The sequence below is a fragment of the Phodopus roborovskii genome, unplaced genomic scaffold (assembly GCF_943737965.1).
Source record: "Phodopus roborovskii unplaced genomic scaffold, PHOROB, whole genome shotgun sequence".
NCBI classification, from domain to species: domain Eukaryota; kingdom Metazoa; phylum Chordata; class Mammalia; order Rodentia; family Cricetidae; genus Phodopus; species Phodopus roborovskii.
The window spans coordinates 16,461,075-16,485,594 of NW_026126408.1; the positions used below are offsets into that span (position 1 = coordinate 16,461,075).

At 42.7% G+C, this 24,520-nt stretch overlaps 1 protein-coding gene across 2 annotated transcripts in view; it reads right to left on the reverse strand.

The window, feature by feature from the left end:
- Positions 1–539: 539 nt before the first annotated feature.
- Srd5a2 (steroid 5 alpha-reductase 2) overlaps positions 540–24,520 on the reverse strand; it is a 36,083-nt gene continuing 12,102 nt past the window's right edge. The window contains exons 2-5 of one of the 2 annotated variants that reach the window (XM_051181903.1): positions 11,760–11,923; positions 6,952–7,053; positions 4,924–5,074; positions 540–700 (exon numbers count right to left, since the gene is read on the reverse strand). In XM_051181903.1, coding sequence (XP_051037860.1) covers positions 634–700; positions 4,924–5,074; positions 6,952–7,053; positions 11,760–11,923 — 484 coding nt within the window. In that variant the 3' untranslated portion in view covers positions 540–633. Of the gene's footprint in view, positions 701–4,905; positions 5,075–6,951; positions 7,054–11,759; positions 11,924–24,520 lie in introns of both variants that reach the window. The other variant, XM_051181904.1, reaches the window with a different exon arrangement.

Genomic DNA, 24,520 nt, shown 5'->3' on the forward strand with positions numbered 1-24,520 from the left:
ATATTCTATTCCTCCCAAGACCTCTTTTTCCTTTCTCATGATCTCCTTCCTAATTTAATGAACTATATGCCCCCAACACACACATATAAACAGATAATATATACATATAAGTTAAAAACTTAGGATTTGCATATGAGAAAATCATGCAGTGTTTATCTTTCTGAGGCAGGTTATATTGCTTAATATAATAATTTCCAGTTCTACCCACTTGCCTGAATATGTTATGACTTCATTTTTCATTATGTCAGCCCAAAGGGTTTTGACTAAAGAGCTTCCCACAATTGATATAGAGTATGAGAAAAGTCACATGTCTTCAGATCATACAATGGAGGAAAAAAAATGACCCATGGGGAATGGAGAAGCTTCTAGAAGGAATAGCTAAGAAGAAAAATGTCTCCATGGAGGGGCCTCTGTGAAGCTCCAACAGAAAGTTAAGTTAGAGCTCCCTGGGCAGAGTAAAGGTTAAAAAGGCATGACTCAGCATGCCTCAGGCAACCAAAATAACAAGAGACCTAGTATTACACACATCATCATCCGTATATATGAAACCAAGACAGCTATAGTTTAGAGTTTATAGTCTCAGCAGCTGGGCATTTTTCCTGTAGAAGCTTTGCTTCTTAAAATTGGGGTTCTTTAAAAGATGAATGGAATAAGAGCTTTCCTAGACTTGGGGTAATCCTTAAAGGTCTTGAGGTAGAACCTACAAAGACAAGAAAGGAAGGAATAATTATAAATGCAATAGAATAGTGGCCAACAGTTGAGTTTGCACAAGTCAACCCAGTCAATTAGCACCTGACCATTCCTGGGAACCACATGCCTATCATCAACCCCTTTCCTACAGTCTGTCTCTTGTAAATGTTGGTAATTTATATGCAGACAAGTACAAAGTAATATCCAGAGGGTAATGGTGATGGTCTCACAATATTACCAACGGACTTGATATCACTCAACTTTACATTTGAAAAGTGTTAAAGTGGTAAATGTTATGCCATGTATATGTCACCAGACTTTTTTTTTTTTACTAGAAAAAGGGAAGTACTTAATTTGAGCTCACTTTGTTGAAAAGTACAGGAAGCTAGAGTCTCCCCCCCCTCAAAAAAAAAAATGGGCAGCTGGTGAAATAGCGGCAAGTCAATAATGCAGTACACAACTACTGTCTGATTGGACCCGAGGGTTACTCCAGGGAGGGAATCCACACCTGGGACTAAAAACCTGGACAAAAGCCCATGGCTGGGGAAGTCATGGGCCCTACTGGGGAATCTACTGAGGCTATTTTGCTAAATGGAAAAGACGTGCCCATCAAAGTGCTGCCTAGACAACTATGTGTATACCCTTCCATCAGTGCTACTGTGCTGCCACCAGCTCTGCTGCTTTCTTCAGGGCAGCAGTAACTAAGTCAAAGTGCTGAGAATGAACAACTGCTGAGCGCTCAGCTGTGAAATGAACTTGTAGATCACTCTCTCCCAGCTCATCTCCCAGAAGATGGGACAGGGAGAGTGTGAGAGCTGAGGGAAGGAGGGAAAGGAAGTAGAACACTGTAGAATATGGCATCACCATTGCACTTCTAATCCTACAGCAGTGGAGACCTGCACAAGACTGAGCCTGCCAAGGCCCTGTCATGGTCCCCTCCCTACAGGACATAAGGGTAGATAATCATAGCTAGTAGGAGGAGATCATAGGGCTGGCCTCTCCCTGAGGATCTATAGGCAGTCAATAGTTACTGAAGGAGGGAGAGATGTTTTCTTTCAGGCAGTAGCCACCTACAAGGATGCTGTGCTCCTGTAAACAAGGATCTTGAAAGCAACTCTATAAGATTCACTTGGTCATAGAAAGTAAATAAATAGGGCTAGAAATATGGCTCAGCAGTGAAAAGCACTTGTTGGTCTAGAGAACCCAAGTTTGGTTCCCAACCCATGTCCAGTGGCTCACAACTCCCTGCCTGAAAATCACGAGGCTTCAGGACCTGAGGCCCTCTTCTGGGCACACACACACACACACACACACACACACACACACACACACAATACGTGTAAATAAAATAAAAATAAGTCTTTAAAAATAAGATAAAAATGTTTAAGATCAGGAGAGAAACAATGAAGTATACTAGACAATGAATATGGTCAAATACATTATATATGTATAAAAATGCCATGAGGCTCATTTTAAAAATTATATAATCTACAAAGAGCTGTGGACAAAGTTAACCTCAGAGAATTGACAGCATTTTTTGGAAAAGATCTGTTCCTGAAACTTGAGAATGCCGCTATTTCTACAAATTTTACCCCCTAGAAGGCAGGGTGAAGTCCTAATTCCCAACACTGAAGATGTAGTTTTATTTTGGAACTATGGTCATTGCAGATGTAATTAATTAAAATAGCTCATACCAGTGCAGGATGGACCTTTAACCTAAAAAGAGACACGAAGACACACGGGATGTCAAGGTCACTGGCAGACTAGCAGAAACTGGAATGAGGCATCTGCCTCCACCAGAACTGAGTAAAAGCAAGGAAGGCTTCTTCCTCAAGACATTCCAGAGAGCACAGCCCTGCCTATACCTTAAGGCCAAACCTCTGATCTCCAGAACTCCAGAGAGGAAGATTTCCCTTGTCTAATCCATGAGGCTGAGGATCATTTCCTATAACAACCTTTATGAAAAACCTCTTTCTACCCTGTGTAACCAAGTTTTCCTCTTAACTAGTTGAAACTAATGGCCCTTGAGGCATAATAAAGACAAAATACACTCTGCTAAAGTGCTGTGAGTTTAACCAAAAAATAAATAAATAAGTTAAAATGTGCTGGAGTGCCTAATTTGATTTGTAAAGGCCCTGTGTGCGCAGCCTCCCTTGCCAATGTCTGCCCTGGCTGCACGAGCCCCTTCACAGAGCCCTCTTGGGCCCATTAGAAGAGACACCCCTGGCTCACCCTCCAAGAGGAATTTAATCAGATGACCTCAATTTGATGTTGATGTTTCACCAGCTGGAAATTTCTGGTGGCAATTCCTGACCAAGGGCTCTGAGGTCCTTGCTTTTCAAAGACCCTCCTATGCACCAGGCAATGCCCTGGCCTCTGCCATTCTCTCACTACCTCTCATAGGCAGCAAGTCTCCAGAAGTGGGAAGGCTGTCACACTGTCTCTCAAAGGCCATGAACCCCTGCAACTCTGTCCCTTTCAATCCAGGATGTGATGGGAATAGGTCACGGGGAAACTGCTGCTTTGTCTATTTCCAAACTGGTCTCCACTCAGAAGAAAAGAGCTTAGACCTCATTTAATCCTAAAATCTATTAGAAAAATCATTAGCCAAGCAGAGACACCAAGGCAAGAACTTAAGGAGCGTTCAGCCCCGTTCTGTACTCCATGTGTTCCTTCTTCATCTCTAGGCTTTCTCTCCCTTCAAAAGCTACTTTAAGGTAAGCAGGTGAAGTAAACAATGCATTACCCTTTCCTCCCCAGCTCTACTTGCAGTTTACCTTCCAAAGGAACACCTTAAATGCCTGCAGTTTCAACATGTGCCAGTAGATGGAACTCTCGGGGCTCGCCAGCTTACCTTTCCAACAAACTTTGGAAAGGCTGGCAATGGTCTCATCCATGAAACACACATCAAGAAATGGGATGGAAGATAATTGAATTGAAGCATGAACATTTCTTTCACTTCTTAACCCATTATCTGAAGTTTCTAGCCAAGTGGTAACCATCACCAGGCGTAGAACCTGAACCAACCAACTCACTGTGGGAAGCTATCTTTTATTTAGGTTTTATTAACCTATGTTAATTATACATAATAATAGGCTTCATTATGACATTTTCATACACATATATAATGCACTTTGATCATTCATTTCTATTACCCTTTTTTGTTCTCTCCCATTAACACTAATCCCTTTCTTCTTCCCAACTATTTCCCTTCTGTTTTCATGGTTTGTTTGATTATGATTCACTGAGTTTCATTAGGGTTGCTCATAGGAACATGGGTACCTTACCATTGGCTACACCACTGAAGAAAATGCCTCTGTCTTTCTCCCATCAATCATTAACTACATCCTCAGGGAAAGAGAGTAGGAAACCCTCCTCAACAAGGTGGGCACAATAACTGCCCAACCATCACCTCTATCTACACAAGCTTTTTTTTTTTCTACTACCATTATCCAACTCAACTCCAGCATCAGTAAAATCATATGATTTTATTATTGTATCAAATTTCCTTTATGAAAATATTATCACGTGTTTGTAAATATACTCCATGTGCTAAAATCTTATTTGGAGAAGAATACTATGTGACTGCTACAACCTGGTGGCACTATTATTTGCCAACTTGACTCCTAGGAGGCAAGCCTCTGACAACACTTGTGAGGGACTGTTTATAAGAAGGATTGGCTCAGAAAATGTCTGTGAGGGGTTGCCCTGGTTAAATTCATTGTTATGTGAAGACCCATCTTAATCATGGGCAAGACCATTCCCTGATGAGGGACTCTGAAATGTATAAGATCTATACAGAGGTCCTCAACCTGTGGGTCATGACCCCTTTGGGGGTCATATATCAGATATCCTACATAGCAGATATTTACATTATGATTCATAAGAGTACAAATTTACAATTCTGAAGTAGCAACAAAATAATTTGGGGTCATCGTAACATGAGGAACTGTATCAAAGGGTCACGGCATTAGGAAGGTTGAGAACCACTTGTATAAATGGAGGGGGCAAGCTGAGCATAGCACACACATATTAATTCACTTTCTCTCTGCTTTTGACTATGAATAAATGCAATGTGACACCTGCTTCGAGTTCCCACCACCTTGATATCCTTGCAATGACCCCGAAGAGTGAGACCGATTAACCCTTTCTTCCTTGAGTTGCTTTCATCAGGGCATTTTAATCACAGTGACAGGAAACAAAACTGAGACCCACCTCTGTTAAAGAGTTTACCTGTGGTGGTAAAAAGCTTGAACCCCAAGGAAGCAAAGTGAGAAAAATGCAAAGGCAAAGGCTGGGATGGACCAGGTGGCCAAGGCATAGCCCATCCATTCAATGATCTCACCCAGGAAATTGGCTCCAGAAACATATGTGAACAAGCCACCTGTGTGCAGAGAATCAGAAAGACAATACTCAGGACTGCAGCTCTGTGACACTGCAACCCTGTGTGTTCTTCAAAAATACACAAAGACAGGTAAAGATAAACAGATGGAAGATGGGAAGCCTCTTCCACAGCCAGGGTTTACAGGAAGCCTCCTAGAAATGACAGAAAACACAGCAACACTAGCCCCTTGCCTGAGGAGTGGCCCCATCCACTGATGGGAATTGTCTGGATTTCTTTACAACTGTTATACACCCCCACACACACACACTTTGAGAAAGACAAGTAAGAGGTGTGGATGGTCTGCTTCTCGTCTTGTCCCATTTTAAAGGACATTCTCAGGCCTTGCCTTGCCTTTCTCCCCAAGCCTTTTCCTGGCAAGTCCCAAGACCAGTCACACCAAGTGAAAGCACTACATTAAATTAAACCTTAGCAGGTGTGAGAAGTGAGTTGGTTCTTTTTGACCCTTTGATCTTCCACTACCTGCCCCCCCCCATGCACTAAACACTGTTCAAGTTGAAAGCAGAGAATATTTGTGCTACTAGGGTGAGATGCTCTACTGCCATTAAAGTATTTCTACCCATCAGATGTCTCCTCTCTCAGAACTATTTAGAAATCAAGACATTCCTCACGATGTTAAATATACCCACACTCAAGCTTTCTGAGTCATATTAAACTGGGAAAGTTGTGACCAAAACACCTTTTCTCCTTCTGCCACTACATTAAAATGTGCTTTTAAGTTGTTCTCCCTCACTCTCGTAACTCAGTTGATCTGGTTTCTAAGAACTGTCCCAGCTCATCTTAACTTAATTATTAAGTGTTGCTATGGTTGGAATGTGAGTGTTGCCCACAGAGTCCTGCTTGAAAACTTTGTCCCTAGCTGGTGGTACCAGTTCAGAAGGCTATGGAACCTTTTGGCCATGGGTCCTTGCTGGCAGGTGGAAGGCTATTAGGGGTAGTTAGAGGAGGATAGTTCCTGCCCAAGTTCTCTGCTTTCTAGCTGGCTACAAAGATGTAAACAAGTAACCCCATACCCCTGCCACCAATGATAAAGGGCTGCCTAGCACACAAAGTGTCCTAACCTTCTTTACCTTGACACTGTGAGATAACAGTGCTTCTGTCCAGCTAAAAAAAATCAAGATTTCAAAACAGGATGTACTTTATAACCTAGGTATGCAGTAGATGGCCCCTTCCAGGTTCTTAGAAGTACACTATAATAATCACGTGACAATGAAATCCTCAGCTTCGTTGCTAACACAGCAAGGCCCACACTCTGTGTAAATGACAGACTTATCTACTGTATATACTTACAAGCTGTAATCTATTCCCTACTACTTATATCCAAGCCTGGTACCCTCTGTCACCTTGAAGGTACTATAATCTTCCTACCTGGGGTGACAAGGAGGTCTTTTCTCTGTCTCTCTCTGTATCTCCCTGTCTCTCTGTGTCTGGCTCTATCTATCTATCTATCTATCTATCTATCTATCTACCTCTATCTCGGGATGTGTATAACAAGGCCATCCTTAAACTCATTATGTACTAAAGAATGACCTAGAACTCCCAACTCCTGATCTTCCTGCCTCCCCCTCCTGAGTGCTAGGATCATAGATCTGTACCACCATGCATTAAGTGCTGCTGTGGATGGAACCCAGGGCTCCATGCATGCTAGGCATGAACTCTACCAATTGAGATACAGCCCTTACTACATTGGAGCTTCCTTAAGTTCTATGGAAGGAACAGGGTATGCAGAGGAGGACAGAAGCAAGACACAGTGTATATATTACATAGTTGTGTTGTCACAAACCCTCCCCATTTGTTAATCACTGGGACAAGCTCCAATGAAGAATGGGACTGTGGGAGTCCGGGGAGACATTCAGTACCTTGTGGAATCCTATAGATGATTTCCCCAGGCTTCCTAAGCTGGCGCAGCAGACAGTCACTATGGACGTTGATTCCCATTCCCAAAATAAATAGGAAGACACCTTGGTGAAGAATAGAGGAAACAGGTCAAAAGATATGCTCTGCTTTGGTATTTTTCCACACAAGATACATTTTCTTTTTCTGCCTTTCTTTCTTAAAATAAAGGACAGGGCATTTAAGTGCCAAATCAAAGAATGGCATTCAGATCCCCGAATGGCTTTTGGGGAGGAGAGCTAGTCCTGTCCCTAAGGTAAAATGTTAGTACTCACAGTCACATGTGATGGGCAGAGGCATAAAAGTGGGGCAAGTGAGAGGCAACAGCACTGTGTGTATTAAACAAACCAATGTATTAAGTCAATGAGCAACAGGAAGCATCTGGCTCATTCACAAATGACCAACTGGCTGGCTCCTTCACTGGCTTTTCCACTCTCTTCTTCATGACCCACTGTGAAAGCTGGAAGTTGACATATGCATGCATGAAATTGTCAAAGAACAAACTTTATTCATAAAAAGTGACTCCATATTCTTTGTAGTTAAATATAAATATTATACTCAAAGTAATACTTTAAAAAATTGAATGTTGTTGGGGGGAGTGGGAGAATTAAAAGCCTTTTGGTGGGGGTTGGATTTCCCCCTGAAGCAGGAAATTATCTGTAGGTATTAAGCTAAAGAGCAATAGAATGACATTTCTGTTTAATATTGTTGTAAGAGCAATATTCATATTCATAGAATACTAGGTACTGATTGGTGTTAACTGAACCAAATGACCCACTCCTGCCATCCTAAATCACCACCATTCAACATCTTAGTGTACGTACACCCTTCAATTTTCACCTGATCTAACACTTTCACCATATAACTTTGAGGCCCCATTCCAGTCCCTTCAGATGTCCAACACCCCAGCAGCAAGGAGGAGGCCTAATACATGCAGGCCTGGCCTGAGCCAGCCTCCATGGCACCTCAAAGACAGGGCCTGATTCCAGGCCTGCCCAAAAGTGGAAAACTGTAGCCCTGACCAGTCCCTTACTATCCCCAGTGAATTGCAACATACTAATATGATTGCCACTTGCTTAAGCCAATCATATCTAAAATGACCTAACTTTCTTAGATACTCCCCACTGTAAGGCTTAAAAGAAGCTCCCACCTCCTTCTTGGGGTGGTAGCCATCTTGCCTCTGTGTAGGATGGTCAGCCCGTGCACATTGGAATAACAGAAAAAGACTCTGCTTTTGTATTGGATCTGGTCTCTTGGTGGTCTTTGAGGGTCTGAAGGCATAATACTGGAGGTTCCACCAAAATCTCCCAAGTCCACCATGACTGCCCCTCCTTTGAATCTTGGGGCACCAAATATCAGGTAACTTGCCTGGGCATCTGGTTTATGTGTATCTGTATCTGGTTTCTCTTTCTGACTGTTGGAGCTCCATCTGTAATCTGTAAAGCTCACTTAAGACTGAGCCGACATGGAGAGTCTCAGAAGTTCCAGAACTCTGCAGAAGGGTCTAGAGACACATCAGAAGGGTCTAGAGACCTGTGGGGGAATGGGGATTGGATTCCCCCTAGTTTCTGATAAGCTGGCAGGTAGGAGAATGAGTGCTCTTTGTTTTTGTCTTGGTCTGACTATTACCATGTTGCTGTTTTGTTCCATGTGTCCAGGTCTCTGAAAAGCTTAAACTGAGATAAGCAGGTAGCTCCTGCCGAGTGGGGCTTCTTACTCCAAGAGAGGCCATCTGTTAGATGGGGCTCACTAACAGTGAGTAAGGGCTTTCATTTCAGTGTCTGTTGGGTGTCTGCGTCATTGTTACTTGTTTCTGTTTACTAACCTCCCTCATTTTCCTAGAAAGACACACACGCACCACACACGCACACACGCACGCATGCACGCACACTGGGCCTCCTGCTGCTGCTGTTCTCTTGCGCTCGGCTTTTCATGCACTCTCAGGTCAGACTTTTCCTATCTTTGCTCACTCCTCTGGTTCAGCCAGAGATAAACAAACTTTTTTCGTTTATTTTTTGTTTTTTGGGGTTTTTGTTTGTTTGTTTGTTTTGTTTTGTTTTTGTCTTTTCCAGACAACATGTAAATTTTCATCTAAGTATTTTTCTGTGATTTTTCAGCAGTCCAGAACATTGCATAGGTGCATTTTGAACAAGAGCAGAAATGTATGTATGTATGTATCATAGTAGGGATAACTAAAATTTGCATCAACATACAAGATTTGTACCAATGTGAAACAATTGAGACTAGATGGAAATTTACATGTTCTCTCGAGTGCATGAAAAGCTGTAGAGGCTTGTGGGGGATAGGGACAACACTGAGTTTAAAAGGAAACTATAAAATATGTCAGAGATTTAACCATATTTGGTTAATTCTGATTGATTTCTTCATTTAAAAAAAGCTGGTCATTCTTTGCTGCAGAATATTTATGTTAAAAATGGGATTATGCTCTTTAAAGGTATGCAAATTAATAATTAATCATCATATTGCAACCCTCTGGGCTACAGGGCTCTATATAATTGGTCTCCTATGAAATGACAGGACTAAAGCTCTTAACTATTCAGTTTCACACAGAGGTCCAAACCTACTTCTTAAAAATGTCAACATCACATATATGGTCTATAAACAAAAGTTTCGGTCTAACTGCTCCTATAATGTCTATTAAAAAGATATTTATCAAAGGAGGAGGCCTGATACAGGCAGGCCTGGCCTGAGCCAGCCTCCACAGCAGCTGAAGGACAGGGCCTGATCCCAGGCCTGCCCAAAAATGGAAAACAGTAGCCCTGATCAGCCCCTTACTAGCCCAGCCATTTGGAGTATACTAATATGATTGGCACTTGCTTAAGCTAAAATCATATTTAAAATTACCTAACTTCTTTAGACACTCCCCTCAGTAAGGCTTATTATTTAAAATTATTTTTAAGCTTAAATGTATTTAATTATATTCTTTCCCTCCCCGGAGTTCTTTAAGATCCTTTCTCTCTCCCTACCCACCCAACATTAAGTTCATTCTCAAAAAAATAAAAAACACAATATAAAACAAAACACGCCAAACCAAGAAAACAATACCCCACCCTCCAAAAACAAAAAAACAAAAAACAAACAAACAAAAGCTCTACCAAAATGTAAGCAAATAGAAGCACATATACAGGGCAGTGGTGGTACACACTTTCAATCCTAGAACTTGGGAGGCAGAGGCTAGCAAATCTTTGTGAGTTTAAGGCCAGCCTGGTCTACAAATGGAGTTATAGGACAGCCAGGGGCTGTTGCACAGAGAAACCCTGTCTCAAAAAAAGGTTTTTAAAGGCACACACACACATACAAAAAACAAAAGGAAAACTGTGGAGTTCATTATATATTGATCAACTTCTGAACATGAGGCCTGTCCTGAAGTGTCACACTATTCCATTGAAGAAAATTGATTTTCCCTCTCCTGGAAGATAAGATATAAATAACAGTTCGGTTGTTAACTTTTACTCTAGTGGCTTAGTTCTCACTAATTCATTCACTCATCCATCCATCCATCCATTCATTTTTAAAGTATAACAAAATAAAATGTAATAAGATAAAACAAAAACTATCACATTGAAGTTGGACAAGACAAACCAACAGAAGGAAAAGATCCTAAGAGAAGGCACAAGAATTAGAGATCAATTGTTTACACATGCAAGAATCCCATTTAAAAAAAAAAAAAAAAAAAAACTAGAAGCCATAGTAAAAGCTCCGAGGATCTGGCGCAGATCCGTGCATGCCCCGTGCATGCCCCGTGCATGCCCCGTGCATGCCCCGTGCATGCCCCGTGCATGCCCCGTGCATGCCCCGTGCATGCCCCGTGCATGCTGCTGCAGCTGCTGTGACGGAATGTGAGCTTTGCTGTTGTTAATATAGAGGGCCTTGTTTTCTTAATGTCCTCCATCCCCTCTGGCCCTTAAACTCTTTCTACCCCCCTCTTCCAAAGAAAATAGGAGAAATTTTTAAAGATTGACTTCTCCAATTATTTCACGTAGGATGTTCAGGAAAAGCCTCCTTGAGGATGGGTTGATTGGTAGAGAGATGAATAAAACAAGGAAAAGGAACAAGCTTGGAAGCTCGGTGAGGCAGAACAATGTAGGACCAGGAGCATCCTGGACTGAAATGCTGGGACATTTGAATCCTAGCAGCGAGGCCTCTGGAGCCAACACAGAAAACAGGGTGAATGGGGAGGCAGGAATAACCGCTAAGTCCGAGAGACCCAAACATTTTAGTTTTATAGGCAGGGGAGCCTGTTTGTATCGTAGGAGCAGTAGAAATCCACCGGGCCATCTTAAGATGGGAGATGGCCTGACACTTTGTTTTTGTTTTGAGACAAGGTTTCTCTGTAGCCTTGGAGCCTGTCCTGGAACTCTCTCTGTAGACCAGTACGGCCTTGAATTTACAGAGATCCACCTGAGTGCGGGATTAAAGGCTTACATTACCACTGTCCAGCCTAAAGATTTTCTTTATTTTATGTACATCGGTGTTTTGTCTTCATTCATGACTGTGTGAGAGTGTTAGATTCCCCTGGAACTGTAGTTACAGACAGTTATGAGCTACCATGTGGGTTCTGGGAATTGAACCCAGATCCTCTGAAAGGGCAGCCTTTTTAAACATTCTCCCCAGCTGCCTTCTCGGGAGAAGACCAGAGGAGGGGCATGAGTGGTGAACGAGTTGATGAGGAGGCTGCCCTAGGATGAGAAGAGACAATGGTGACTGACACCGTGGTGCTGGGAAGGGAGGACAGACAGTCAGCTTCACTTACCCAAGCTAAACCTAGCATCTGTGTACCACTCCTCAGAATATTCTGCACAGTAAATCAGATAGTAGGCTTGAAGAAATCCATTTCCCATGCAGAAGGCAATCGCTCTCAGAAAGATCGTCACTGGGAAAGGCCTCCCTCTGGTGAGCAAGGAGTAAATAAATGTCCTGGGATGGAAGAAGAAAGTAATTAAGTCTTCATTGGAGGGAAGAGGACAGGAGGGCAAGAGAGGGAAGGGGAGGAGAGGTCAAACCACAAAATAGTCCAAGCAGATAACCACATCAAGATGGAGAGACCTGGGAGACCAGACACCTGCCCCACTCCCCAGTAAGGAGTCCACGTGAAAATACATAGATCAACAGAAATGGGTTAATACTTAAGACAGAGCTAGTACCTGGCCAACAGCATTGTATCAAATACAGAGTCTCTGTGTGTTAATTGGGGCTGGCGCAGCGGCAGGAAAAGACCAGCGGCGGGAGAAAAAACCCTACTCCTTACACCCTCTCCCTCCCTCCCTCCCTCTCTCTCACCCTCCCATGCCCCCTGACCACCCTCCCATCCCATCTCCTCCTCATGTAGGGCAATGCCATCCAGGATGGATCATCTAAATCTGTCAAGTCATTTGAAGTAGGGACTAGGCCTTCCCTAGGTTAAGGGAGTATCCCTCCATGGGGAATGTGCTCCCAAACTCCTTTTGTGCACCAGGGATACATCCTGGTTTCACTGTCCAAGGTCGCTTAGACTGCCCAGGCCTTCTAACTGAAACCCATATTCAGGGGGTCTGAGTCTGGCCAATGCTGGATTCCCAGCTATCAGTCTGGGGGTCCACGAGCTCCCCCTTGTTCTGGTCAGCTGTCTCTGTGGGTTTCTGTAGCCTGGTCTTGACCCCATTTTCTTCTCACTCCTCCATCTCTGCAACTGGATTACAGGAGTTCATCTCAGTGTTTAGCTGTGGGTGTCTGCTTCTGTTTCCATCAGCTACTAGATGAGAGCTCTATGATGGCATATAAGTTATTCATCAATCTCATTATCAGGGAAGGGCATTTAAGGTAGCCTCTCCACTGTAGCTCAGATTGTTAGTTGGGGTCAGTCTTGTAGGTCTCTGGACATTTCTCTAGATTCAGTTTTCTCTTCAAACCTATAATGGCTCCCTCTTTTATGTGCTCTCTCTCTCTCTCTCTCTCTCTCTCTCTCTCTCTCTCTCTCTCTCTCTCTCTCTCTTCTCCTCTATTCCTCCCCTGGCTTCCTAATCCCACATGACATAGCAGGGGACTTTTCAATGATGTTCTGGTTAACCCTTCCCTCTTCCTTGAAAAGAAGTCCCAGGGACCACAGCTGCTGGTGTGGAGAACAGCTCAAGTCACCTGGGATCTATGTAGTCCCACCAAAGAAATACCAGAGCCCCACTAGAATGGCAGTAATAAAAACAGACACATCCTAACGGCTCCAGCATCCATTCTCCCAGCCTTCCACATCCTCACAGCTGGCATGTTGCAGTCTCTAGTCTCCTGCCCCAGAGCTGCATACTCGCTGGTGCCCAGATGACAATGGCTCTGGGGAGCACTGTTTTGTGATGCTTGTGTTTCTCTCCTGCTTCTTGAGTTCATAGGCGGACACTGACTGGGACCTGTTCTTTATCCCTGGCCTAGCTCATGTGACAAAGACATTCCTTGGGAGAAATGATTCTGAGCCAAGATAACCATACACCTGAGGAGTACAGCAATTGAAGAAATAAATAACAGTATAGAATATGCAAACATCTTGAGTAAATAATGAGCAATACATACTGGGTAATGAGGAATTATCACAACAGAATGACTTTAAATAAGCCCCAAAGTGTCCTCCAAGAAATGTTTTCTTCAAGGCAGGGAATGATGTGACAATAAAAAATGTGAAAAATACACCAGTTAAAGGGTGCAATACTTAGAATAAACAGCAGATTGTTTTGAGCTGGAAGTTCAGAAGGAATGAGTGGCTAGACTTATGATGTTATGCAAGGAGAAAATTAAACACATCCATTAGAACTTTTGTTTTTTATTGATTTATCTGTGTGTGTGTGTATGTGTGTGTCTGTGTGTCTGTCTGCCTGTCTGTCTGTCTTTCTGTGTAATGTATGATGTGGGAGGGGAGAAGGTACATGCACCATACATGGATGTTAGAACATAACATGTAGAGTCAGTTTCCTCCTTCCATCTTTTCTGGGGCCTAAGAGTCCCCAGGGTTTCATAGCTGGTGCTATGTGTCTCCCTAGCCCACCAATTACGTTTAAATTTTCTGGTTGGGAAACTGTTAGGTACCAGAAATGCAGTGGCAAAAAATATCAATGATATTCAACACATTCATTTGAAAAGATAAGCAGATGAGGCTTGGTTACAGAATTAGAGACACAACCCACATTCAATGATATCCAGGATGTCTTACTGGGTTTAAGGCCAAGGAGAGAGAATGATGGATTTTTCAGAGGCAAAATCTTCACATCAAAGTCTAGGAAAGCTAGAGCCTAAGGAAGTTAAAATAATATACCCATAATTATAGATCCAACTGATGGAGTAACAGCATGATCTAGGTTTTCTAGGTCTGATGAGATGGCTCAGTCAGTCATGCTTACTGCACAAGTAGGAAAACCTGGGTTTGGTTCCCTGGCCCCCACAGAAGAGGCAGCTGCAAGAATGCACATCTACAGCCTCCATGCTGTAGCCTTGGAGACAGGAGAATCCCTGGAGAGCACTGGCCCCAGCTTCTAACCAAATCAATGAGCTCCAAGTTCAGTGAGAGACCCTGCTTCACAAAAGAAGATAAGGGCCTGGGGTGATTGCTTAGTGGTCAAGAACATGTATTGTTCTTGCAGAAGACCTGAGTTCAATTCCCATCACCCACAGCAATCCAGTTCCAGGAAATCCAGTGCTCTTTTCTGATCTCCATGGCACCAGTCACACACACAGTGCACAGACATAAGGCCTCTGCATGCACATACCCACATGCACTGATGTACACACATACACCATATACACATAAAATATAGTCCAATTAAGTTAAACAAATATAGATCTTTTGCTAGGTTCAGTTACCTACACTAAACTTGATTACTCCTAAATTGATATTTCCAAAAACTAAAATGTACTGTTATATGTGAATAGGTGGTATGCTCATAACTCCAATTAAGTAAGACTGAGATCTATTACATCAAACAAGGCCCAATTACATGTTTACTTTTTCAAGCATGCAAGTGCTTAAGCTTATGGTGACTCTCTTAAAGGGACAGGTGAGCCACATTCATCACAGAATGGGAAACATGTCTGAAAATCTCAGGCAATGGAGCTAAATTTGATGTGTTGGAAACTGCCACTCTCTGATTCTGATGGTGTTTTGGAGATGGGACCTAAGGGATGTGATTAATCTACTTGTGGGTTGACATGCTATTGAAGGAGTGATTGTTGTAAAGGCAGCTCTTTGTGGTACACATGTCCTGTCTTGCTGTGTGATGCCTCTCTGTCATTTTGTAGTACAAAAAGGATGCTCTCAACAGATCCCATCTCCAAAACACCATCAACATATGAACCTGAGGGATGCAGTTTCAAACACAAGACACATATGCCAGTATCATGTTCTTGAACTCCCCAGACCCTAGCACTGTAAGCTAAAGCAATCTTTTATACATGACCAAGTCTCAGGTATTTTTTTATAGCAACAGAAGATGAACTAAGACAACTGTTACTTGACTTTATAAATTTCATATTCACACACACACACACACACAAGCACGCACATGCACGTGCGTACACACTAGCCTTTCAACTGACCATCTGCAGATAATAAAGAACAGACCATGTCTGGAGACAACGAGAGCACAGTTGAACTTTAGGTAGGACTTCTAGCTTCAAAGCCTGGATGTCTGCTCTTAGATCTCATCAGCAAACCTAATAAAAACACTAGGTTTAGAGTCAGGGAACTTAGACCAGTTTTTCCTTACATAGAAACGGGGTCTTATTCCTCCCTGGACACCTTCCAAGATCGCTGTGAGGTCAAGCGGTAATCTAAGCATGTAGTGCAGTGATGGAATGTACCTGCTTAGCATGCTCAAGGCATTGGGCTTTATCTCTAGCACCATAAAAACCATTCAAACAGGACTGGAGAGATGGCTCATGGATTAAGAGCACTGGCTGTTCTTCCAACAGTTCTGAGTTCACATAATGGCTCACAACCATCTATAGTGGGACCTGATGCCTCTTCTGTCATGCAGGCATGGAGGCATACATATAATAAATAAATAAATCTTTAAAAAACACCACTCAAATAATCTATGGAGATAGGCATTTAAGCTGCAGTATGATTGACAAAAGGATGTACACACATGTTGCTTTATATCCAAGTCTAATTTTAGGGACTTAAACAGCTACATAGTTTTGCAGGCCCACACTCCTTACATCTTGGCTCTCTTGGCAAACACCACCAACCCTGGGAGAACACAGAGGCTTCTCTGTCTCGCTGAACCTTCCCACTTTGTGGTCCAGTCTCCTAGCCAGGTGCTGGATCATAGGACCTTGAACTCTCCATGTTCAGAGCTGCAGAGGAAAGAAGGGTCCGTTTCCAGTATCTTGAAACTATAGGCTACCTTACTTCCTATTCCCCACATTACACTCGGCCACAGGCCCCCAAGTTCCCTATGGAGTCCTTTCTTTGTTCAATCACAACAATGAACACGCTCATTTCTATGAATAAAAATCACCACGTTGGCCTCCCATGTCCTTCAACATGCAAAAGAAATGAGAGGCGATCACAGCTTTAGCACCAGAATATGTCTACAAGTCCACTGGCCTCAGAGATCTTTCCTCCCAGGTAGAGTGAAAATAAAATGAAGAAAGCAAGTACTTCCTGGAGGTGACATTCTGGCTTGATAAATTCTACTTCTCTATGACAGATCTTGGGCAAGCATCTTGTCAGTAAGCTGTGGCTCATCATAACTTCAGGATGGTTATGAAAATTAAATATAAACATACAAGAACAAGATTCTAACATAAGATTACTACTGAGCCCTCATTCCCCCCCCCAGACTCCCATTCTTGAATGCTTCAGGGGCCAAAAGGTAGATTAAACTAGAGGTAGGTTAAGTTCTCAGGTGGAAAGGGTCTAGAAACCCAACAGAAAGTCATTTGAAAAAGTAACTGCTTGCCTTCTAACAGTATATTCATGTCATTTTCAACCGTGTATCCCAAATGAGTCCAAATATCTGTCTCATGATGCCTCCAAAGTAAACCATGTATCCAAAGCAGACTTATGGCTTCCTAAATCAATAATTTTTGCTTCTTAACTGAAGGAACATGTCAGAGCAGGCTGTCTACAGTAACAAAGAGCCAGAGGTATAAGATGTTCAGACCACAGCACAGCTGGGGTACAGCAGTGATGCTCTAGTGCAGCGTCCCGGGCTCCAGATCTTCCAGGGGGGGCCTTAGGCATGAAGATGAGCAAAACCAAGAGAATGAGGAAGACTGTAAGTTTTATTGAGAATCAAGCTTTGGGATAGAAGTAGCATATTATATTCTCATCCTTGTTCCTTTGTCCCCACACAACCATAGGGAAAACTGGAAAGTGCAGCCCACCAGTTTTCCAGTGGGAAAAGGGAAAGAAATTTGGTAAATATAGAGAATGGATAGGAAGCTAGAAACCCTGGGGAACAAATGCATAGCTCAGCATAGAAAAAGAGATTAAAAAAAAATGAAGAGAAGGGAAAGAGTTAGCTGGCTCCTGAGGTGCAAATCAATACCAGAGAGTCTAGGTAAGCTTCCCTTACAGGTCTGTGATGGTCTGTGTTGTTTATCAGCCTGACAAGAATCTAGAATCCTCCTGGGAGATGGTCCTTTGACATGCCTGTGAGAAACTATCTTGATGACATTAATTGATGTGGGAAGGTCTATCTTAATTGTGGTCAGGGCCATCCCCTGAGTTGAGAATCCCAGACTATATAAAGTAGAGAAAGTAATCTTGCTAATCTCAGCTTCCTGATTGTGTGTGTAATATGAACAGCTACTTCAAGCTCCTGCTGTCCTAGCATCCCACTGTGATGGACTGCACCCTGGAACTATGAGACAGAATAAGGTAGCCCCTTCTTCCTTAAATTAATTTTCAGAGTATCTTATCTGAAACTTTTATTATTATTTTATGCATGTTCAAGATGTGCATGCAGTGTCCACAGAAACCAGAAGAGGGCAACAGATGGAGCTATATGTGGTTGTGAGCTGCCATGCAGGTGCTGGAAATTGAGCCAGGATCCTCTGAAGGACAGCCAGTGAGTGCACTTCGTCACTGAGTGATCTCTCCTGCCTGAGTAGTTTTATCACAGCAACAGAAGAAACTAAGACAGCATCCTGTGCCCTACTATACTCTATGGCTATTTCCATGCTGTGAGACCATGTCTCTTTAATTCCTTCATACACTTCTAATGTAAATTTTAATTCTTTTATGCTCATTCAGATGGAGGTTGATAAGTATTCTGTAAACGTACAGCTTTCTGCCATTGCTAAGTAAATGTTCAGTGGAGGGGGAGTTGGGGGGCACTCTCATTGGAAAGGGTTAACTAAAATTGCAGCTCCAAATTAAACCAAAAGGAAGAAACTTAGAAATAACACATCTTGTGTTGACCAACTCATATTTAACTAAATCTTGTTCAAATATAACTGCTATTGCTAAGATTATCAAGCCAATTGAAGATTCTCCATGATATGAAATTTTAGACTTTACTGTCAATCAAAATAAATTCAAATCCTGCAAATGCATACAAGCTTCCATGTATTATATTTACCTGTTCTACAGAGTGGCCCTGTGTCCTCTTTTGTACACTGTCCCATTTCCCTGGTTTATTTTACAGCAAAGCTCCTCTTAAGAGAGGACAATACTTTGCCATCTATGACGTTTTCTCATCTACTTACCTCCTTCTCCACCACCCAGCACCACATTTCCAGACCAAAATCAGATTTTCAGTCCTCTTTGGGCTGAACAAATTAGCCACTCCTACCTTGTGGAAACAGTTCCTGCAAGCACCCCCCTGCCCCTGCCCCTGCCCCTGCCCACTCCCTTGGTTCTTCAGCTTTATTGATTTGTTCTGATTTCCCTTTGTGGGTTTCTCCTTGATCCTTTGTCCTCCAAATATTGAAGTTCCAGGTCTCAGAACTTTTCTCTACTTTATCAACCATCCACATCAATTTGATAACATCTCAAATATTAAATCGTGTCACTATGGTCTGATTGTAACAGCATTAAAAGATGAGATCTTTGGGGAAGTGTGTGGGTCTTAGGGGCTCTACCCTAGCAAATGGACAGACTCTTCCACCAAAAGGTTTATGGGAGTGGCTGCATGTTCTTTCCTCTCTTAGCTCCAATATGTCCAAACACTACAAGAAGGCCCTCACCAGATGCCAATGCCTTGATACTGAATTCCCCAGCCTCCAGAACTGTGAGGGCTAAATTCGCATTCATTACAAAGTGTCCAGTGTGGAGTGCTATACTTGAAGCATAAAGTAAACTAAGACAGTCACCCACACCACCAATCACTCAGATCTATTGACTACTCATAGGCAGCTCCCTGCTAGATGTTTCCTTCCATTAATGTCACGAGAGTTTTTTAACATACACAAACAAGACTATGAATCTCCCACTCTCCTTGAATCTCCACCTCCACAAGTCTTCCTCACCCTAGAAAATTCCTGGTTTAGTCTCCCAGTTCCAGTCTAAACATCTCTCTCCCTCCTGTTCCCCCTCCTTCTCTCCCTATCTCCCTCTACTTTCAGTAGATTAGCTAATTCTGTCATCTGTGTCTTAGAACCTTGCTTCTAGAATGCAGCTGTATCTGACACATTCTACCACTTTAAGTTCACCACCAAAGCTTTCCCAAAGCTTTGCAGAATCTTCCTCCATTGACGTCCACACTCCTCTACTATGGTCTCTTCTCCCTGTGGCAAATCCATTTAAGCCCTAAGCTGGACCACATCACTTCCCCTAAAACCCACCCCCATCCTGTGGCTAAAGAAAAGCATGAGTTCTTAGGATCTCCTTCGAGATTCCAGATTTGCTATACTGGGTTACTAGGTGACATCCACAACCTCATCTCCCAACTTTTCCTTTGTCCAGCTCACTCCAGCTGCTCTGGCTTCTCTGTTTTACCCAAGCAAGGCCAGCCCATGCCATCTCAGACCTGGTGTCACAGGTTTGAAAAACTCTCACCTGAGCATCCACAGGGCTTATCCCCCCCCCATGTTTTTGTTTTTGTTTTTTGTTTTTTTTTTTTTTTTTTGGTTTTTTGTGTTGAGTGTGCTCAGATATCAGCCTCCCTGACCATGCTGTACAAAACTGGACCCTCAAGCCCCTCCCACATGAGCTTGCTTTTCATTTCTAATAGCTCTAATTGCTAAGCAGCAATACAACGTACTAGGTTGCTTATTAATTGTTTCTTCACACTAAAATGTACAGTTCCTGATGGGAGATGTCATTCTGTAAATATGTTTCTCATACTGGTTAATGAATAAAGCACTGTTGGCCAATAGGAAAGCAAGATAGGTGGGACTAGGGGACAAGGAGGAGAGAGGAAGTAGTAAGGAAGTAGCATGGAGAGACTGGGGAGACCAAACTCCGGCCCCACTGCCCGGTAAGAAGACCACATGGAAATACTAGAGTAATAAAAATGGGTTGATACTTAAGACAGAGCTAGCCAATAAGAAACAATAACGGGCCAACAGCATTATATCAAATACAGAGTCTCTGTGTGTTAATTGGGGCTAGTGCGGCGGCGGGATAAGACCAGCGGCGGGCGGAAAAACCTTACTCCTTACAAGTTCCTATGTGGAAGAAGAGGCCAAAAGATTGTAAAAGCCAAGAGGGATGGATGATACCAAGGAAACAGTGTCTTCCAGACACAGCAGGACTGACAGACATAGGAACTTACATGTGCATGCCTAGGGACTTCACAGGTCCTAACTAGACAGCATCCCAGTGCTGAGGTGGGGAAATAGACATGAACTCCCACCCCAACCAAGATGCTATCTCCAACTGATAACTTCTCACAAAGGAAAAATTAGCGTCTCGAAGGAAGTCCCAGTTGGTATATAAACCACAATTATCACCAAGCCCCATGCCCAACAGTCAATAGTCAATACAAAACAAACTGAAAGGCATTTGTGAAGATTTTTTTTGTCTCATATTGCTTTATTTTGGCATTTTCTCCCCATTCTGGTCTTTTGCATGTATATTATGGTTTCCTATTTTGTGTCTTTATGGTGTGTGTATTGTGTGTTCTCTCTTTGTTTCTTTTTGTGTTAGTTGCTCATTGTTATATACTTGTTTGTTTTATTTGCTTGTTTGTTTTCTTAAGAGAGAAAGCACAGAGTTTGAAGGTAAGGCATTGGGGATGATCTAGGATGAAATGAGGAAGGAGGAATTGTGAACAGAATATATTGAATAAAAAATTATTTTCAATTAGAAACTGCAAAATTCCTAATTATCTCTCCTGTTTACCAATATATCTGCAGCACTTGGGACAGTAACCCTGAACTTAATATGGAATGGATAAGAATCTGTCACCTGCTATAAAGGAAGACATCTAGTACTAGTACACAGATTTTAAAATTCTATCCCCCTGAAGGTGTATCAGAACTTTCACTTCCAGGATGGTGAGCCACATGTACTTTTCACCTAGTCTCCTTGCTATTGCTACACATGACCAACTTGCTGGACATTGTTCATAAAAAAAAAAAAAAAGTGTAAGAGGATTCTAAGTGGTGACAGAAAAAAAGGCAACCATCAAAGACTTAGAGACCTAAAGAACAAGGAAACATCGAGTTCCTTGGGTTTTCTTTCTATCTCCTTGTATAATTAGAGCTGATGGAGCTAGCAACCATAAGATAGAATACGTATAGACACAAAACACAGTGGAAAACCCCCATTCCCTTTCCCTCTCCCCACCTCTCCTTCTCCCTCTCTCTTACTCTCCTGAGACTGGGGGGAGGGGGGAGTAGCCTGACAAAATAGAAACTTGTGGGGGAAAAAAATGTGGCCCCACTCACACCCACCAACAAAACTTCCCACCCCACCCCACCCCTGAGCTGGAAAAAGCACTTTAAGCCTATCAATTGTCAGAATGGGGTAAGAGGGAGCCAGCACTTATGTATTTTCAGTGCAAGGTAAGTTCTTGTGAGAAGTCTGTCCACACATCCTAATCCTCATCATGATCTGGGTGCTATTGGGAGAAAGCTTAGTGGGAGTGGGGATATTCCCCACTTCCTAACCACAGTGAGGCTGCTCACTCCTACTCCATGGAGTCAGAAGAGACTATTTGGGAGGAGAAAGGAAACACAAAGTTTCTAAGCAGGTAGACGTCAGTGGAGAACAAGTATGAATCCAGAACTCCCAAGCCCTGCAACTGTAACAAGGAGCCTTCTCATTCAGGTAACCTGAACTTCTGCCCACACCTGGCAGTAGCATAGCAATACGCCCACAACCTTAGTGGTGGTGCTCCCACATCCTTAGCTAAAACAGTGTGAGTAGAAATTGATGAAAAAGAAGTCTCAGGCTATAGGTACAGCTTAGTGGATGAGCATATGTTTAGCATATATATATTCTTATTTTACATATCAATTCCAGTTCACTCTCCCTCTCTCCCTCCCTCCAATGCCCCTGACTCCCTCCCATCCCATCCCCCCCAACTCCACAGGGAGGGTGATGCCTTCCAGGAGGGATCATCAAAATCTGTCAAGTCTTTTGGAATAGGGACTGGGACTTCTCTCCTGCCTCTAGGCTAAGGGAATATCCCTCCATGGGGAATGTGCTCCCAAACTCCTTTTGTGCACCAGGGATACATCCTTGGTTTCACTGTCCAAGGTCTCTTAGACTGCCCAGGCCTTCTAGCTGAGACCCATGTTCAGAGGGTCTGAGTCTGGCCAATGCTGGCTTACCAGCTATCAGTCTGGGGGTCCACGAGCTCCCCCTTGTTCAGGTCAGCTGTCTCTGTGGGTTTCTGTAGCCTGGTCTTGACCCCATTTTCTTCTCACTCCTCCCTCTCTGCAACTGGATTACAGGAGTTCATCTCAGTGTTTAGCTGTGGGTGTCTGCTTCTGTTTCCATCAGCTACTAGAAGAGGGCTCTATGATGGCATATAAGTTAGTTATCAATCTCATTATTAGGGAAAGACATTTAAAGTAGCCTTTCCACTGTTGTTCATATTGTTAGTTGGGGTCATCCTTGTAGGTCTCTGGACTTTTCTCTAGATTCAGTTTTCTCTTCAAACCTATAATGGCTCCCTCTATTATGGTTTCTCTTTTTTTGTTTGTTTGTTTTTTGTTTTTGGTCTCATCTATTCATCCCCCCCCTACTCAATATTCCTGGTCCCACATGCTTTCCTCTCCTCCCCTTCTCTTTCTCCTAGTTCCCTCTCCACTCACTGCCCCTACACACCCATTCCCAACTTGCTCAGGAGATCTTGTCCCTTTCCCTGTCTGTGAGGGACCTTGTATGAATCTCTTAGATTCCCCCTTGTATCCTAGTTTCTCTAGCGGTGTGAATTATAGGCTGGTGATCCTTTGCTTTGCTCTAGGTCTAAAATCCATATATGAGTGAGTACATACCATGTTCCTCTTTTTGTGACTGGGTTACCTCACTCAGGATGGTTTCTTCAAGTTCAATCCATTTGCCTACAAATTTCAAGATTCCACTTTTTTTCCCCACTGAATGGTATTCCATTGTGTAAATGTTCCACATCATCTTTATCCATTCTTCAGTTGAGGGGCATCTAGGATGCTGCCATGTTCATGCTATTACAAATTATGCTGCAACGAACATAGTTGAACAGATGTCTATGTTGCATGGATGTGGATCATTTGGGTATATACCTAAGAGCGGGATTGCTGGGTCCTGTGGTAGACTGATTCCCATTTTCCTGAGGAACCACAATACTGATCTCCAATATGGCTGTATAAGTTTGCACACCCACCAGCAGTGGAGGAGTGTTTCCCTTTCTCCAGCATAAGCTGTCATTGCTGTTTTAATTTTAGCCATTCTGACAAGAATAAGATGGTATCTCAGAGTTGTTTTGATTTGCAGTTCTCTGATGGCAAAGGATGTTGAGCATTTTCTTAAGTGTCTTTCAGCCATTTTGGATTCCTCTATTGAGAATTCTCTATTCAGTTCTGTACCCCACTTTTTAATAGGGTTACTTGATGGTCTGGTGACTAATTTCTTGAGTTCTGTGTATATTTTGGAGATCAGCCCTCTGTCAGATGTGGGGTTGATGAAGATCTTTTCCTAGTCTGTGGGCTGCCATTTGATCTTGTCAACTGTGTCCTTTGCCTTACAGAAGCTTCTCAGTTTGAGGAGGTCCCATTTATTAGTTGTTGATCTCAGTGATAAACAACTTTTAAAAATATGGCCCATCATATTTACAATGGAGTTTTGTTCAGCTGCAAAGAAGAATGGGATTATGGTACTTGCAGGAAAATGAATGCAATTGGAGATGATCACATTTAACAGAAGAAACCTGACTCAGAATGACAAATCTGGCATGTTTTCTCTCCTATGTGGATCCTAGATTATACATAGATACATACAATTCATATACACACATATATATACATGATGTGAAGGTAGGAAGACTGTGAGGAAGAAAGAGAGCTAGAAGGAGGTGGTGAGAGGAAGAAAGGCAAGAATGGGATTGAACTTGGTCAAAGGACATGAAATAATTGAATGAAAGGTCTTAATGAAGCTTGTCAACATGTACACTGAGCATA